The sequence below is a fragment of the Aptenodytes forsteri genome, unplaced genomic scaffold, assembly GCF_000699145.1.
Source record: "Aptenodytes forsteri isolate BGI_AS27 unplaced genomic scaffold, ASM69914v1 Scaffold23, whole genome shotgun sequence".
Lineage (NCBI taxonomy): Eukaryota > Metazoa > Chordata > Aves > Sphenisciformes > Spheniscidae > Aptenodytes > Aptenodytes forsteri.
Window position 1 is genome coordinate 4214140 of NW_008796043.1, and position 13967 is coordinate 4228106.

The following is a 13967-nucleotide window of genomic DNA, read 5'->3' on the forward strand; positions in this document are numbered from 1 at the left end:
GCCCGCCCCGCCGCCTCCGCCGCAACGGGGGCAGGAGGACGCTCGTCCTCCCGTCTCCTCTTCCCCCTCTCTCTGACACCCCCGTCCCCTCACGGGGTCCCCGGGCGGTTGAGCCCTTCCCCGCAGTTTCTAAGCCACTCTTGGGGGGCTGATGACTTGCACCAGGCGAGCGAGGTGCTGAAACGCTGCTCCACGGCAGCAGGGATTTTTCCCTTGAGTCTTAAGAGGACACGGGGTTGGCTGGCTGGCGTGACACTGGAGTGTCCGGCTGGGCATGAGCGTCTTCCATGTGAAAGCAGCCACCCTGTTCAGAAACTTGTGATATGGCACTTACAGACTGTTGTTGTGTTGTGTTGGATTTTGGGTGTGTTTTTGTTGTTGTTGTTGTTGTTTTTTGTACTGGTTGATTTTTTTTGTTGGGTTTGTTTTTTGCCTTTTTTTTTTTTTTTTCCTCCTCTAGATCCTGGTATCTTGGCAGATCTGTACATACAGCTTTTCTTCCCCCCCCCGCAAGTCCTTATGTGCTGTTTATTGTATGCGCTTTCAGTTCTGTTTAGTCTTCCTAGCTCAATAAATCTTTAAAGCACAAATTCTGCAGTAAGCTTTTATTTATAAACATCTTTCTTTTTTTCTACCCAGGGCAGGTTTGAAATTAAAGCACAAGCTATGAATTAAGGACAGGAACTAGCCGTATTGCTTTTATGTATCACTCAGTGTCACTGGCACGTTACGGTTGGGGAATCCAATTTCCCCCTTGTTTGGGTATCCATTAAATCAGGTTAGGGTTGATTTTTAATAGTGTGTAACAAAATTGAAACTTGGGTATGAAATCAGATTTATAGACTTGTGTCTGTACAACACTTTCATTTTAAAAGCTTTTTTTTTTCCCCCTTTTTTCATACACACTGCAAAGAACCCTCACAAGCTAGATGCAATGCTAACTTGTGGGGTTTTTTCCCCCTGTCATCATACCTGCTACTTCTAGTTTGCAGCAGGTTATCTGTATCAGGGTCTTTTGAAATGTTGAACCTTTCTACTTACTTTTTTCCTCTCTGCAACACAAGACCTATCTACCTTTATTTTCTGGAGTTATTGATCACTTCATTATCGGTCAGTGATGTAGAAAAGCTGTCATTATGGAATTACTTGGAAGATCATAACTGGAAGCATGTTTTAAGGCAGATCTGTGGGTGCTGTTTGTGTTCAGGAAATAGGGCTTTAGATTTTTGGCAATATATAACCTGCATGAGATGTAAGAGAATGAAAACTGCACTTTATTTTGCTGGTTAACAGATCAGTATGAGTCTGGAAGTATTATGTGAAAAACCTGACAGAAGAGAGGATAAAAGGAGCGAGGCTTGCTTTTCTGGCCAAAACAACAGTTGCAGTTTTTGGAACTAGGATAACAACAGGATTGAAGAAGCAATGGGAAAGCTATCGTGAGAGTTACATTTACAGGAATAAAACTACTGTTAGTTAGAAATGAACTGGAAAGGAGAGTAGAAATTAAGTACTCAAAAAGGGATTTATTTTTTTTTTTTTTCCTAAATGTATAAGGTGCTTGGATCACTCCGTGGATATTATCCATTTCTAAATCAGAAACAAGTAAACAATAATGCAGTTTTGGAGCTTTTCGTGCCTAGGTGACTGGTTTGAATTCAAATTACGATGACAGAGGACGTAAGTTATTACTCTCTGCAGGCAGTGTTGGTCTTATTCCAGGTCTTGGGAAATGAATCCAGGTGATAAAGCTACTACCCTAAATGACACTCCTGTTAAGCTGCCTCTGCTGAGAATCCGGCGATGGCATTTCTTGCCAACTGTACCCCTCTCGTAATCACCCCCAGCAGTAGTCGCTGGCAGAACTGGGGTGAGGCATATTAACGCGGTTTTGTGCAGAAGTGGCAGTGAGATCTGCTTTTGTGGGTGCGCCTTCTGTCTCTCATAATACACCCATGTCTTAGATTATTATTTTTTTAAATCAGTCTCTTTTAAGTAGTATAGTAAATATGTGATTGTATAAGCACAAAAATGAGTTTCAGGGTGTCTTTTTTTAACAAATCGGACTCCAACATCATTAACTCCTTTCAAAGTAAATTGAATGCATTTTATAACGCGTTTCATAAGCCCCAGAACAGGATAGTTATGCGAGTGGCTCTACCTTTTTGGATGTAGATCTTTCTGTTCTGGTTTTCAGATAGATTCTCTGAAGACAAAGCAAAAGTTGAATGTGGCATGATATTACAGTGAAGAGCTCTCTAATCCTTGTCTGTCTGGTCTAGGTGATAGTGATACCAGTGACACATCCTCAAAATTCAGATAATTGCAGAACTGAAGAAAAAAAAAATTAGAAGTATCTCTTTGGATATTAAACTGGATGTACTATTTAAATATTTATTTTGTGAAAATACTTTTTTTTAAAGCTACTTTTTACACCTATTATAGGACAGATAAGGTTGTGTAAATCGACAACGAATTTTTGGAATTTAAATCATTGGTTGACAACAGGAGATAATTTTGTGTATTAAACAAGTTCTGATTATCTGAGCAAATATTGTAGCAAGCTCAGAAATATATATACTGCTGATGTAACAAGATATATATTCTCTTGTATTGTCAATTTATGTATTTTTAATAAATGTTATGTGTTTTTTAGAAAGCCTTCTACTGCTCTCTTTGTGGGTAGTATTGCTACCTAGGCACGCAGCTTCATGTGCTAGAAAGATGAATGTATAGTTTTTATGATATCAGTTTTTAAAATGTTACCCAAAATGATCATATTTTTGAACTACATTTAGTCAAGAATGTGTAATTCAAAAACTTCCTGTCTATTGTTTTTCTTTCTGCTCCCAGAAATTGGAGGAACTCCCATAAACATCACTGGAAGAGTCCTGTCATGTCCCATCTTAATTAGTTTCAGTGATGCTTTTATGTCAATAATTTCATTTATTAGTTGTTTTTAATAACTGAACACTGTAGCACATAAGACAGTTTAGTTGTGACAGAAGTGCATGTGTATATTTAAAAATAGCTTGAGGAAGTAGTGAGTAAAGTTATTTTTACTCAATACAGACAGTCTTGTGTAAGGGACTTTTTGTCATGTGGTAAGGAGCAGGAATTGTTGAATGGCTTTTCTTGCATGAGTAAGAGGATCATTTATCAGTTAAACTCTGTTTCTGTCTCTCACTGTTTTTGTAAATGCTTTTTAGGTTAACAAAAAAAGTTTAGAAAACTTGTAATAGTTTCAGTAGTTCACCAGTGCTTCCGTTAGGGTGAGAATTTAATTTACTTCAAACAATGTACACATACAAAACACGAGTCTGGTCCCCAAAGGCTATGCAACCTCTAATGTTCCCTGACGTTTTTATTTTAAATTGCTTTTTGTTATAAAGCATAGGAGGAACCTGTCGTGTCCTTACTGAATATTGCCTGCGTACTTCCACTAACCCAGTGGCACTAGTTGTGCATAAGATGCAATGAGACTTATCAGGGGTGGAGAGTGATGAAGGCAGAAGGAATACTTAATGTCTTTTGCAATAGCAGTGGTAATTATGATAGCACTTCTCACGTACCACTGAACCGAGACTCACTGGTTGGCCGAGTTAATATTGGCATATGTAGAGGTGAGTCTTTAGAGGAAAAAAGGTGGTGTACGTTATTGCAGGATGAGTTTAGGGAGGATTTGTATTTTGCCAAAGTGCGTTTGTAGTTTGTGGGTGATCTGAGAGGGACCTTTTTCACCTGGGTGTCGGGCCGTGCTGCCGTTCACCTTGAGAGGTATATAACCAAATCTGTGTTACTCATCATTTGATTTGATCCTGCCGTTCTCACTGAAAGATCATGGGAGCTCTGTCTGAATAAAGAGGGGAAATTAGGCTTCCTATTTTTAAATGGCTTATGAAAACAGATACGGGATCAGCAGCTTCCAAGATGGAAGGTATATCGCTGCCAAATCTTTTCAACATTTAACTTAAACTATTTGGTTTTAGTCAGTATTCGTGTATTTAATTAAATATCATGTTTCCAAAAGGCACATTTATCCTCTGCTCTAGGCACTCCTTGACATATTTAAAAAATATATTTTTACCAACAGACTCCTCTAGGAACTCCTCCATTCCTTATAATTAGCATATAATTATCACCCAGCAGCTGAAGACATAGTTGAAATTTTGTGATCCCCCAAAAGAGTTCTTCCAGATAGGGCTTGCAAGGTTCCCCCCCCGCAAGGTTGGGAAAATGCAGCGTCCTCCTGTAAGCATTAGCAGCAGTTTTCGTGAGCGGAGATGTTCAATGTGAGCCATGCAATGGCTATTATCAAACCAGAGAGAGGAGGTTTCCTCTCTTAAATAAATAAGTATATATAGTCAAACACAGGGCTGATTTGGGTCTGGGTTTGTTTTTGGTTTTTTTTATTAAAATATGTGACTTACGGAAATTCCACTTGGTTTTGTTATTGCAGTTGAAATTTTAAGACGTTCTTCTCTGATAGGAGCCGTGGCTTGTCTGGAGAAGCACATGTCTTGGAAGATGCAGCACTCCATGTTCTCCTAGTTCGGGGAGGGGGGAAGTCCAAATTGGGTTATGGCTTTGTGCTACGTGGGATATACCAAATAAATGTCTCCGTGTTTAATAAAGCAAATGAATGTTGTCTCTCAGTTGGGGTTAACAGAATAGGCTATGAACACGGTTTGTGGGACTTTCTAATTTCTAAAGCTACAGGTAACCTGTGGTAACCAGTGGTGGTTTAAGGCAACTCATTTTAAACCAGATGGTAGCATAAAAGTTGCAGATCCTGTTATTTTGGGAAAGTGTTTGAGAGCTTTAAGTGTTGGTTTAAGAAGCTGGATTTTCTGATCTAAAATCTCCTGGTTCATGAAGTAGAGCACTAATCAGAAGTGAAGATGGCATAACAAAAGCCCTTTCTGGTGTAACAGTGACCCCTGGGAGGATGTAGCCTGGCACCCACTTTGGAAGCTTTTGGCTTCCAGAACAATTTGAACGAAAGGCACTTTTCTTTTTCTCCAGTTGCAATCTACAGTTGAAAACAAATTGTACTTGACTACATTCGCTGGAGTACTGAGTACCGTGAGGGTACAAATGGTTGCAGCTCTTCTTTGCAGCAAGTCAGACATCAAGAAGGAGTTGCTGAATGTTTTCAAGTTTAGCATCTAAAGGATTTCGGAGATGTGTCTACCATCCTGCAGAGTATCTTTCGTATGCCTTATGGTAGTAAGTAGAAACTCGTCAAAAAATAAGACCCACTTTGTATAACATATTCTGCTGTGTCAGATGATGTATGTACGCAAAACTAAAAATGGATAGAATGATTGCTAGAGTTACTGGAGTTGTGAATGAGTATTGGGTACCATCTTGGCCTTTAAATTAATGAGGAAACACCCAGTCTTTAAACACAGTCACAAATGTTTCTGTGATCTGTGCTTAAGTTGAATATTACTGTCACAGTTGCAAATTAATGTTGGTTATTAAGGAGGGAGAGCTCAAATACCCCATTCCTGCTCTGTCATACATATAATTATGTCAGACGTTGTTTTGAGCTTCGCACAATAATGCCCTGTGAATTGGCTGGATTTGGCAACTAGCAGCTGTACTATGTCCAATTATAACTGTATAGTATGATGTTTTCTCTGATGCATACCCGTCCGTTTCTCACTTTACTACCTAGGCTTATTTTCCTACAGGACTAAGCTACACTGAGCATAAAAGAAAGCAGTCTTTCAAAAACAACTTCCTTTGCATTTTGTACAATCAATATTAAGAAATCTATTGTTGTAGTACATGCAGATGCAAACAGTGGAAAAACAGAGACTTTGATATTTCAGATTAATGGCTACTAGTGAACTCCGGTGGTGTATGGCGTATGCAGAGAGAACAGTACCAGCCCTGTTTGAAAGCTGTGTTTAAGAGCCCAATTCTGCAAACTTAGGATGCGTGTTGTGATACAAAATTGCTTCTATAGTTTTGTGTGGTGAGCTTGCGTTTTAAATAGATGTTTCTTTACAGAACTGCATTCTAAATGTGGCTACTTTCTAAAAAGTATGGAAATTGGAAAGAGGTATTAGTCCAGAACTGTCAACACTAGCAAAGCAATCCTGTCTGGCTTTAGTCTTGTTTTATAATTTATAATCTTTTCACGAGTGTGAAGCCTATATTGTTGGAAGACACTTACTGGTAGTGTTTAGAAAAAGATGTAAACATGAATTTAGAATTATGAATTTGAGATTGTCAACAGGTGGTTGTTTGGTTGGTTTTTTTTTAAATTGAGCTGGAATACAACCTTGAAATTAAACCACAGGTTTCTAGGTACTCAAATATCTAGATATGAAACTAAAGTAACTGAGGAGCAGGGTATGAAAACTGCAGGCTTAACTGCCGTAAGTATATCGAAATGGCCAATTCTTTTAATTGATTGAATAATAACTTTGACAGAGGACTTCTAATTTACATCATTTTGCTTCATAATTGCAGTTTGCCTATTGCATTTAATCTGAGATCTGCAGTACTGAGTTCATATGCATGATCTGACACCATGTTTGACTAGGTGTTAGCTCTTTAGCATCTGGAGATAGTAATGCTTGTTACTCGTTTTGCAGTTCAAAATGACTAAATAAACCATAAAGGATCAGGAAAGCAGAATAGTTTTTCAGTAGAAACCCTATTTTGCTTTAGCAAAGTCTGTTAGTACTTGAGAGGAGGATTTTCCAAGTGCTGAGCTTGTTCAAAGCTTTGTAACTCCATTAAGTAGGTTTTATATGGGTACAAGCTAAGGTAATTGCTTTCCATCTTAAAAGATAGTTTTTTAAGTAGTGTCCTTCTGTAGATGAATGTACAAGTAATATTATCTTATGTTTGAAATAGTCTTGGGAATTGTACTAATCACACAAAATCCTGTAAATTACAATAACGTGCCCCATAATCTTCACTAGCTTTCCCCTTTTTGCCCCAGATAAGGGGATAAAAATATTTCAGCATCCTCCTTTGCTTAGAGTTAAAATGGTTTAAGTCTTGCAGTACTCTTAGGCTGAACTTGATATGACCCAGTGTGTCTGAAGCTACAACTTCTACTTAATTCAAAACGCTTAATGTAGGGCGATTAAGAATTGCTGAAAATTTGAATTCTTCCTTCCCTTGTGTTTTTATTCTCAAACAATCTTTACAAAGGGCTGTTTTTGGAGAGCAGAGTACAGTCTTTTGTTTCCGGATAAAATTGATGGCTGCAAATGAAAGAATAAAGAAGGCTCTCTATTCATGTCCCCCAGCCTTTGTTTCAGTGGGCATTGTTTCAGTTTATAAGAGCTGTTTAGTACATATAGATTGCTGGAAAGGCTGAAAGATTCCCAGGCGCATCAGTACGGACTTGTTAAAAATCCTGCTATCTCCTCAGCTGCCCACCCAGGACCTTTTTGTTTCAAGGATACCATGAAAGGCTATTTTTTTTTTTCTTCTCAGTCACATTTGCTTTGAGGTCACCTTTTGTACAGTAATTTAAACAAGTCTTACTATTTTTCTTTGAAATTACGGAAACCTTATCAGACCTGTGATTTGAGTTCTAAAGCTGAGGAAACTGGCAGGTGGGATTGGAATTACTTTTTATTATTTTTGATTTACCAAAAAACTCAACATGTAAATGGACTGTTGGAGCTTAGCTACAGATCCAAGTTCCAGCTCTGCAGATACCATAGTCCCCTGGCAGCTTAAACTGTTGCTTTGTGTTTGCTTTCTCTTTGGAGTCCCCATGTAAACATTTTAAAGCACATAGGTAATTGTAGATGAGATACTTGTGTAGTACTTAAGTCACAATTAAACCCACGGCACGGTTTAAGTTAACTGGACCCTTGATAATTACCAGTTCTCTTACTGGGCCCTTGCCTAGATAGTTCATTAACTTGGAGTTAGATAGTAAATTTTTTTTTTTTTCTTACTAGTGTCAGTGTTGAGCTGCTTAGTCAGGATTGTGTTGGTGTAAGTGCAACTCGATGTGTTATGAATCCCTCTTTGTATTAGTGATAAAGTTATCCTAATAGGGTTGGCAAGCTGAGCTTGGCCATGACTGTCAGTGGAGAGGTTACACTGCTGCCTGATCTCTCATCCCTGAGGAAACCCTTGTGGTTTGAGATGCTCCTGTCCCACCTCCACTGTAATGCTCTCTTTCCCTGAGGTTACTATGGTAAACAGTTATAACACCATCATCTCCTCTTTCTCCATCCCTTCTTTTCTTTTTCCTGTAGGGCTTTCTTTGCCAGGTGTATGCAGATGTGCTTACATGGCCTTGAGTAGGTCTACCTGATGGAAGCCCATCTGGGAAAGTAAAAAGGAAAATCTAATTTACGTCTTGATCAGATTTAGGTATGGTACAGCAGCACAGTTGCTCGTGCTGTCAAAGACCATATACTACATCTGGGCATACACATGGATAGGCCTTTAGTTGGCATGTAGGCGTGTTTGAGATTGTGTGAGGGCTCTCACAATTTCTAGGATGTGCCTCAGCCCAAGCTGGCATGGGAGCTGGCCCCTCTGCCTTGTGCAGCGTGAAAGGGGTTTTGCCATGTATGGTCACTTAGCCACATGTAAGCTGGGCTGTTGTTTTGTGTAGCGCTAAAATGAGACAAAAAGAATCCACTGAAAAGGAATCTTAGTCCTTTGCCACAGAAAATTGGATGTTTTTTTTTTTTCAACTAGGCAACAAACTGTCCTGGAAACCAGCTTAGCCATCGGAAGTATCTTCTGAACATGGAACGCTACAGAACAAACAAGTTTCCCAATGCTGTATTATATTTCTAAATAAAAAGGCATTTATGAAACCCTTTAAGAACATGATTTGAGGGGAAACTTTCTTAACAAGTGAGAGAACAAACAGTTTCAGTGGCTCTGCTCTTCCCTTGTTGTGCAAATTTAATAATGAGCTGCTCTCCTTTTAACGCCCCTTTGAAACAGAAGGAGATTGCATTGGAAACATTTGGCTTTATATGGTATCTGTTTGAATGGTAACGCAAATATAAGTTCTGCTAAGTTACTGCAAATGTAGCATTTTATCTTAGTTTACTTGTACTGGTGTAACCTCACATAGAAATACTCTAAATAAAGCATTTTAAGTCAGCGGTTGAAGTTGTTCCTCTCAAGTAATCTGGCTATGAAAAAGTTGCCGATGGGTTTTGTGCAACATTTATTTCCAGAGGAAGGAATGTTTTTGTTCGCCCTATGATTCCCCTTCAGTCTTTATGGCTGGTTTAGTGGAAATGTTCAGTTGTCAGAAGAATAAAGATTGTGTATTATTTAGATCTTACCAGACAAGTGGGATTTGTTCCTTCCATTCCAGTTATCAGAAAGATTAACCCTTTGCCCTCACGGTCCTAATTGCAGTCGTTCAGAAACAAAGACGCTGCTTGTACAAGACAGCAGCAAAATGGAGTATGTGCCAACTGGAATGTTTCTCGGTGAATGAGGGTTGCAACTATTACATAAATTTTGTCTTGCATTTCAGGCACCGATAAAAGCAACCTGTGAAGATATGTCATGCAAGACTGGATTTCCTGAAGATGTTCACAGTGCAGTGGTGTCAAGGAGTGTACATGGAGGACAGCCTCTTCTCAATGGTATGGTTAGAAAAGATGGTTTTCTTTTTTTTTTTTGTTTTTATTTCTTGTATTCATAACCATAAATCACTCTGGAGCATTTTCATCCTTAAATAGGGCACAGACTCTTGCAATAGGGTTTTTTTTTTTTTTGTTTTTATTTCTTGTATTCATAACCATAAATCACTCTGGAGCATTTTCATCCTTAAATAGGGCACAGACTCTTGCAGGAAAGAAAGTCAGCTGCTCTGTGATTATTTTTTGATTACTGTCATAGGACTTGGAAAATCTGTTGGCATTAGTGGTAGCACACACACCTCTGTTGACCGTAATTTGAAAATACTGAGCATTGCGAACCTTCCCATGATCGTCCGCTAATTCTCTTTCTCACCACAGCATTCACACTGATGTTTCTTATTACCACTGACGATACATATGCCATGAATCTATACTTAGAGCCCATGTACGAATGATGAGGAGGTAAAGAAAATTTCCCTTCTGCTTTACATCTCCCATAGAAGTACTGCATTTACACCCAGTCCTGTAGTGCTCACATTAATGCAGTGATAGTTCCCTTACTGCTTTTTCCCTGGCAACCTGAGGAGGGACACCTGTGGAAAGCAAGACACGGGACAGGCAGCAACATGAGAGAGCGGCTTCCATGAGCTCTCGGTCGGTGACCGCAGCACTGTGGGCTTTGTGAGGAGCCGTGCCAAGAGATGCAGGACAGTGCCGGCGCTGTCTCTTGGTCAGTGTGCTGCTCTCTCACCCCGGCACCTGTCTGCGTTTGAATGGCACGGTGCCCAGGCTCCCGAGCTCACAGCGTGCTCGGCAAGTGCAAGCCCTTGCCTCCACCAGGGATGCAGTGCAGTCAGTACATCTGCCTGCAGGTTGTCCAGGTTGGGAATTCGGTTCGCTGCTCTTTTTGTGTCTTTATTTTTCAGGGATAGAGTAGTCATCTGTAGGACACAGAGGCACATGCTCTGAATCTTTCCTAGATTGCCCCAACCAGTTAAGTTTCAGTATACAAGTTTGCAGAAGTAGAACATTCTTAAAAATGTGCATTAATTTGGCTGTCTTCTAAATGGCTAACATTCCCCCCCCCCATCTAATTTGGGAATTGTGGAACTGACTAAGAACATCAGTTTTAGACGGTTTCAAATACATCTTAAATAAGGACTGATTTAATTTAATTTGTTGTTTCTTTCACACATAAATATGGTTACACAGATCAAGACATTTAAATGAAAAAAATTCTAATGAGTCTGCAAAACAAATGAAGTGAGAGCTGTAGTCTTGATTTTTACATGCTGTACGTAGCAGTGTCTCTCCTTAATTATATTTTTACAGACCTGTTTTGTGCTTTTTTTAGAAGTATAATGGAAACTTGAATGCAGGATGAATTGATTAGCTTTAGTATATTTAAACTTAAGTTATTAAAGCTTTTTCTGTTCAGTTTCAAGGAAGTATATTCTACCACCACAGACTTTTCTTTTACTAAAGAATAGCTTAGAAAATCATGTATTAAAGTAAATGTTGTGCCAGTTGAGAAAATAATAAAGAGGAAAGAGAATTTTCCTTGCTTTCCCACCAAATGTGAGTTAATAGATGACTCTGCTGTAGACTCCTGCAATAGCCGTCAGCACTGAGCACTCCTTTGGTAGGTGATGCACAAAGCCGGAGAGAGGGGCAGAAACAGGGACAGCGAGCACAGCAGGCAAGTGATTTCTAAAGGTGCTGCCTTGAAACCACCAAATGTTTGTTACTGGTTAATTATCATGCCATCAGTTCATCTAAAAATGGAGATCATGCGAGTTTTGAGACCTACCCTGTCCTGTGAAAGTTCTCTTCACTCTTCATGGAATCAAGACCCTTTCTGCAATTTCTCCCCCCTTTTTTTTCCCCACCAACTAGGAACTACAGTGGGCTGTCCACTAATTCTGTGTTGGCATTGCTCATGCAAATCTGATGATAATGACTGACCAGCCTTAACTGAGTCTGAACTAGTAACTAGTAGGACGGCAGACCGACTTCCTTTCTCATTACTCATCGCATTCACACAGTCCTTTCCCTTGCTTCTCGGAAGTGAGTGAAGCATGACTGTTGGTTTGTCCTTGAATGGTATTAAAATGCATAGCATTTTAGGGAAGTAGGAATTGGAAAAACTGTAGGAGGCATACAGTATGTATCACATCGTATCAGCTGGTTGAAAAATGACCTGGGGGAGTTTGTTTCCTACCACTATTTCCTCAGTTGAATTACTGCAATGGTTAATTCTTTTGAAAATTCTGACATGCTTAAAAGCATATAATTTGCTGGTTACACATAAACATACGGTCTGTCATTGCATAGCTTTGACTTAAATTTAATTACACTGTCATTTTGAAATACTATTGTTGTCAAAAGCCTATTCTCTGGTTATTAAACTAGATTCAGATGATGCTGCAAGTTGAGTATAGTTGCGTGACATTTGCTTCTTAGGAATAACCATGGGCCTGATTCTGATCTTGGTTGCCTCACCTGTCTAACTGAATGCTTATACTAGTATGAATTCAGAAGTGAGGTGTATGCTGTAGGTTTTCTATATGGTTTAGAAGTGAAAGCTTTAATTTTCTTTGATTTTGTGCATTGATATCACAAGCACAGAGGCTTTATGGTCCTCTCAGCCAGCTGCAGAATAATTTGAACCTGACTATGCTTTCTTGACAAGTTACTTCTTAAAATACTGACCAAGAAAATGACCATATGTTTATTATCTGGCTTGTTCCTTTGCTTTTGTCTTGCACAGTAGGGGACAAGCCTCTCAAGGTCTTCAGTTTCCATCTTACCAAAACTTAATTAAAATTAGAGTTATCATATGACTTGTTGATCTGTGCCTTTCAGTTACAGTAACATAGGATATCTGGTTCTTAAAGTAGTATTATAAGAAATATTTACCTTGGAGTATGGGGCAGGGTTCCATCATGCACTATAGGATACTCTATTTTCTGGAGAGGTTTCTCTTTCTATTTCTGTATTCAGGTGGTGCTTGTTTTTGAGGGAGGGTCGGACTTGTTCCTATTACATTTAAAAAAAAAAAAAGTATAATTGATAACGACTTTGTCTTTTCATTCATATGGCTAGGATAATACGTCAGCCTCTACTAATTTCTCCTTCTGTGTATGAGGGCATGAGAGGCCACTATGTGTTCAGTTGTCACAATACGTGAAAAATCAGTGGAGCAATACATTGAGAATAACACAAATTGGAAAAGGGAAAAAACCTCACATTTATTAATGTCGGTAGAGGGAAGGAAAGAGAAAGATAACTGCCCTTGGTTTCAGGATGAGGAAACAGGGCCTCTCTTGTAGGGAAGAGATGCAGTTAGTTGGGAAGGCACAGCAAAAGAAGTTGGAAACTACTCCTTTAGTAGGTCTTGACTGAGCTGTGTAGGAGGTAGCCTGCAGTATAGGCTATGTCCTGTTGCCTCCCCCTGGCATAGTGTCACTGGTGTCCCGTGCTCCCATGTTCCCTGGTACAGACTTCACTGATTATAGCCTTTGAGACTCTTCAAATCTGATGTCTTCCACTTTGTCTTGCACAAAGTCTGGCAAGTCTGACTTCAAGATGCAGTATGCTCAGGTCACTAGGCTCATGTAAGCTAAGTACTATGGGTCTAATTTTGAATTTATTTATAATGTTTTATGTGTTGTTCCACTTGGTACCGGTCACTTCAGTGGAATTACGGTGATTTTTACCAAGGAACTAGGTGAGCTCAGAACTAGTACCTTCATCTCTGTAAAGGGAGCAAAAAGAAACTAATAGTCTCTGAAACAGAATTAAAAGAAACTTCACTCATCTATAAAAAGTGTCTTACTGATAAAATTGTGGAGTTATTTGGGCCTCCAGATCTTTTAGAATTTAATATACTTTTAAGTATTTTGGGACTAAATGATCCAACATTTTTAAAAAGAAAATCATATGCAAATAACAACTCAACAGCCATCACCTAGTAGAAGTAGGTATCTAGCCCAAATTTACAGGCACAGTACTTCTGAATTGTTTCTGTAAATAAAGTATGATTACTGTCTGGAGGACCATACATAAGATGTAGTATTTGAAGAAAAAGAAGTTGTTGGAGTTATGTTTAATATATTAAATTCCTCTTCTTGTGCTGGTTTTATTGCAGTTTTGTAGTTCATCCAGGAAAAAGTACTTGTGGCAGTTTGATATGTATGTCCAGCCTATCTATCTAATCTTTGTTCTATATCCTGCAAATTTTAAGATACAAATAATGCATTTCTACTAAAATCATTCACCTAGGCAGGTTACTTGAATGGTTATTTGCAGAATCATATCTTAAAGTTAGAGATTCTTACTCCGATAATTTATTTTAGT

General features: G+C 38.9%; 1 protein-coding gene across 1 annotated transcript in view; it reads left to right on the plus strand.

The window, feature by feature from the left end:
• Positions 1 to 986: 986 nt before the first annotated feature.
• CDH2 (cadherin 2) overlaps positions 987 to 13967 on the plus strand; it is a 118274-nt gene continuing 105293 nt past the window's right edge. The window contains exons 1-2 of the mRNA XM_019473748.1: positions 987 to 995; positions 9500 to 9611. Coding sequence (XP_019329293.1) covers positions 9527 to 9611 — 85 coding nt within the window. The 5' untranslated portion in view covers positions 987 to 995; positions 9500 to 9526. The remainder of the gene's footprint in view (positions 996 to 9499; positions 9612 to 13967) is intronic.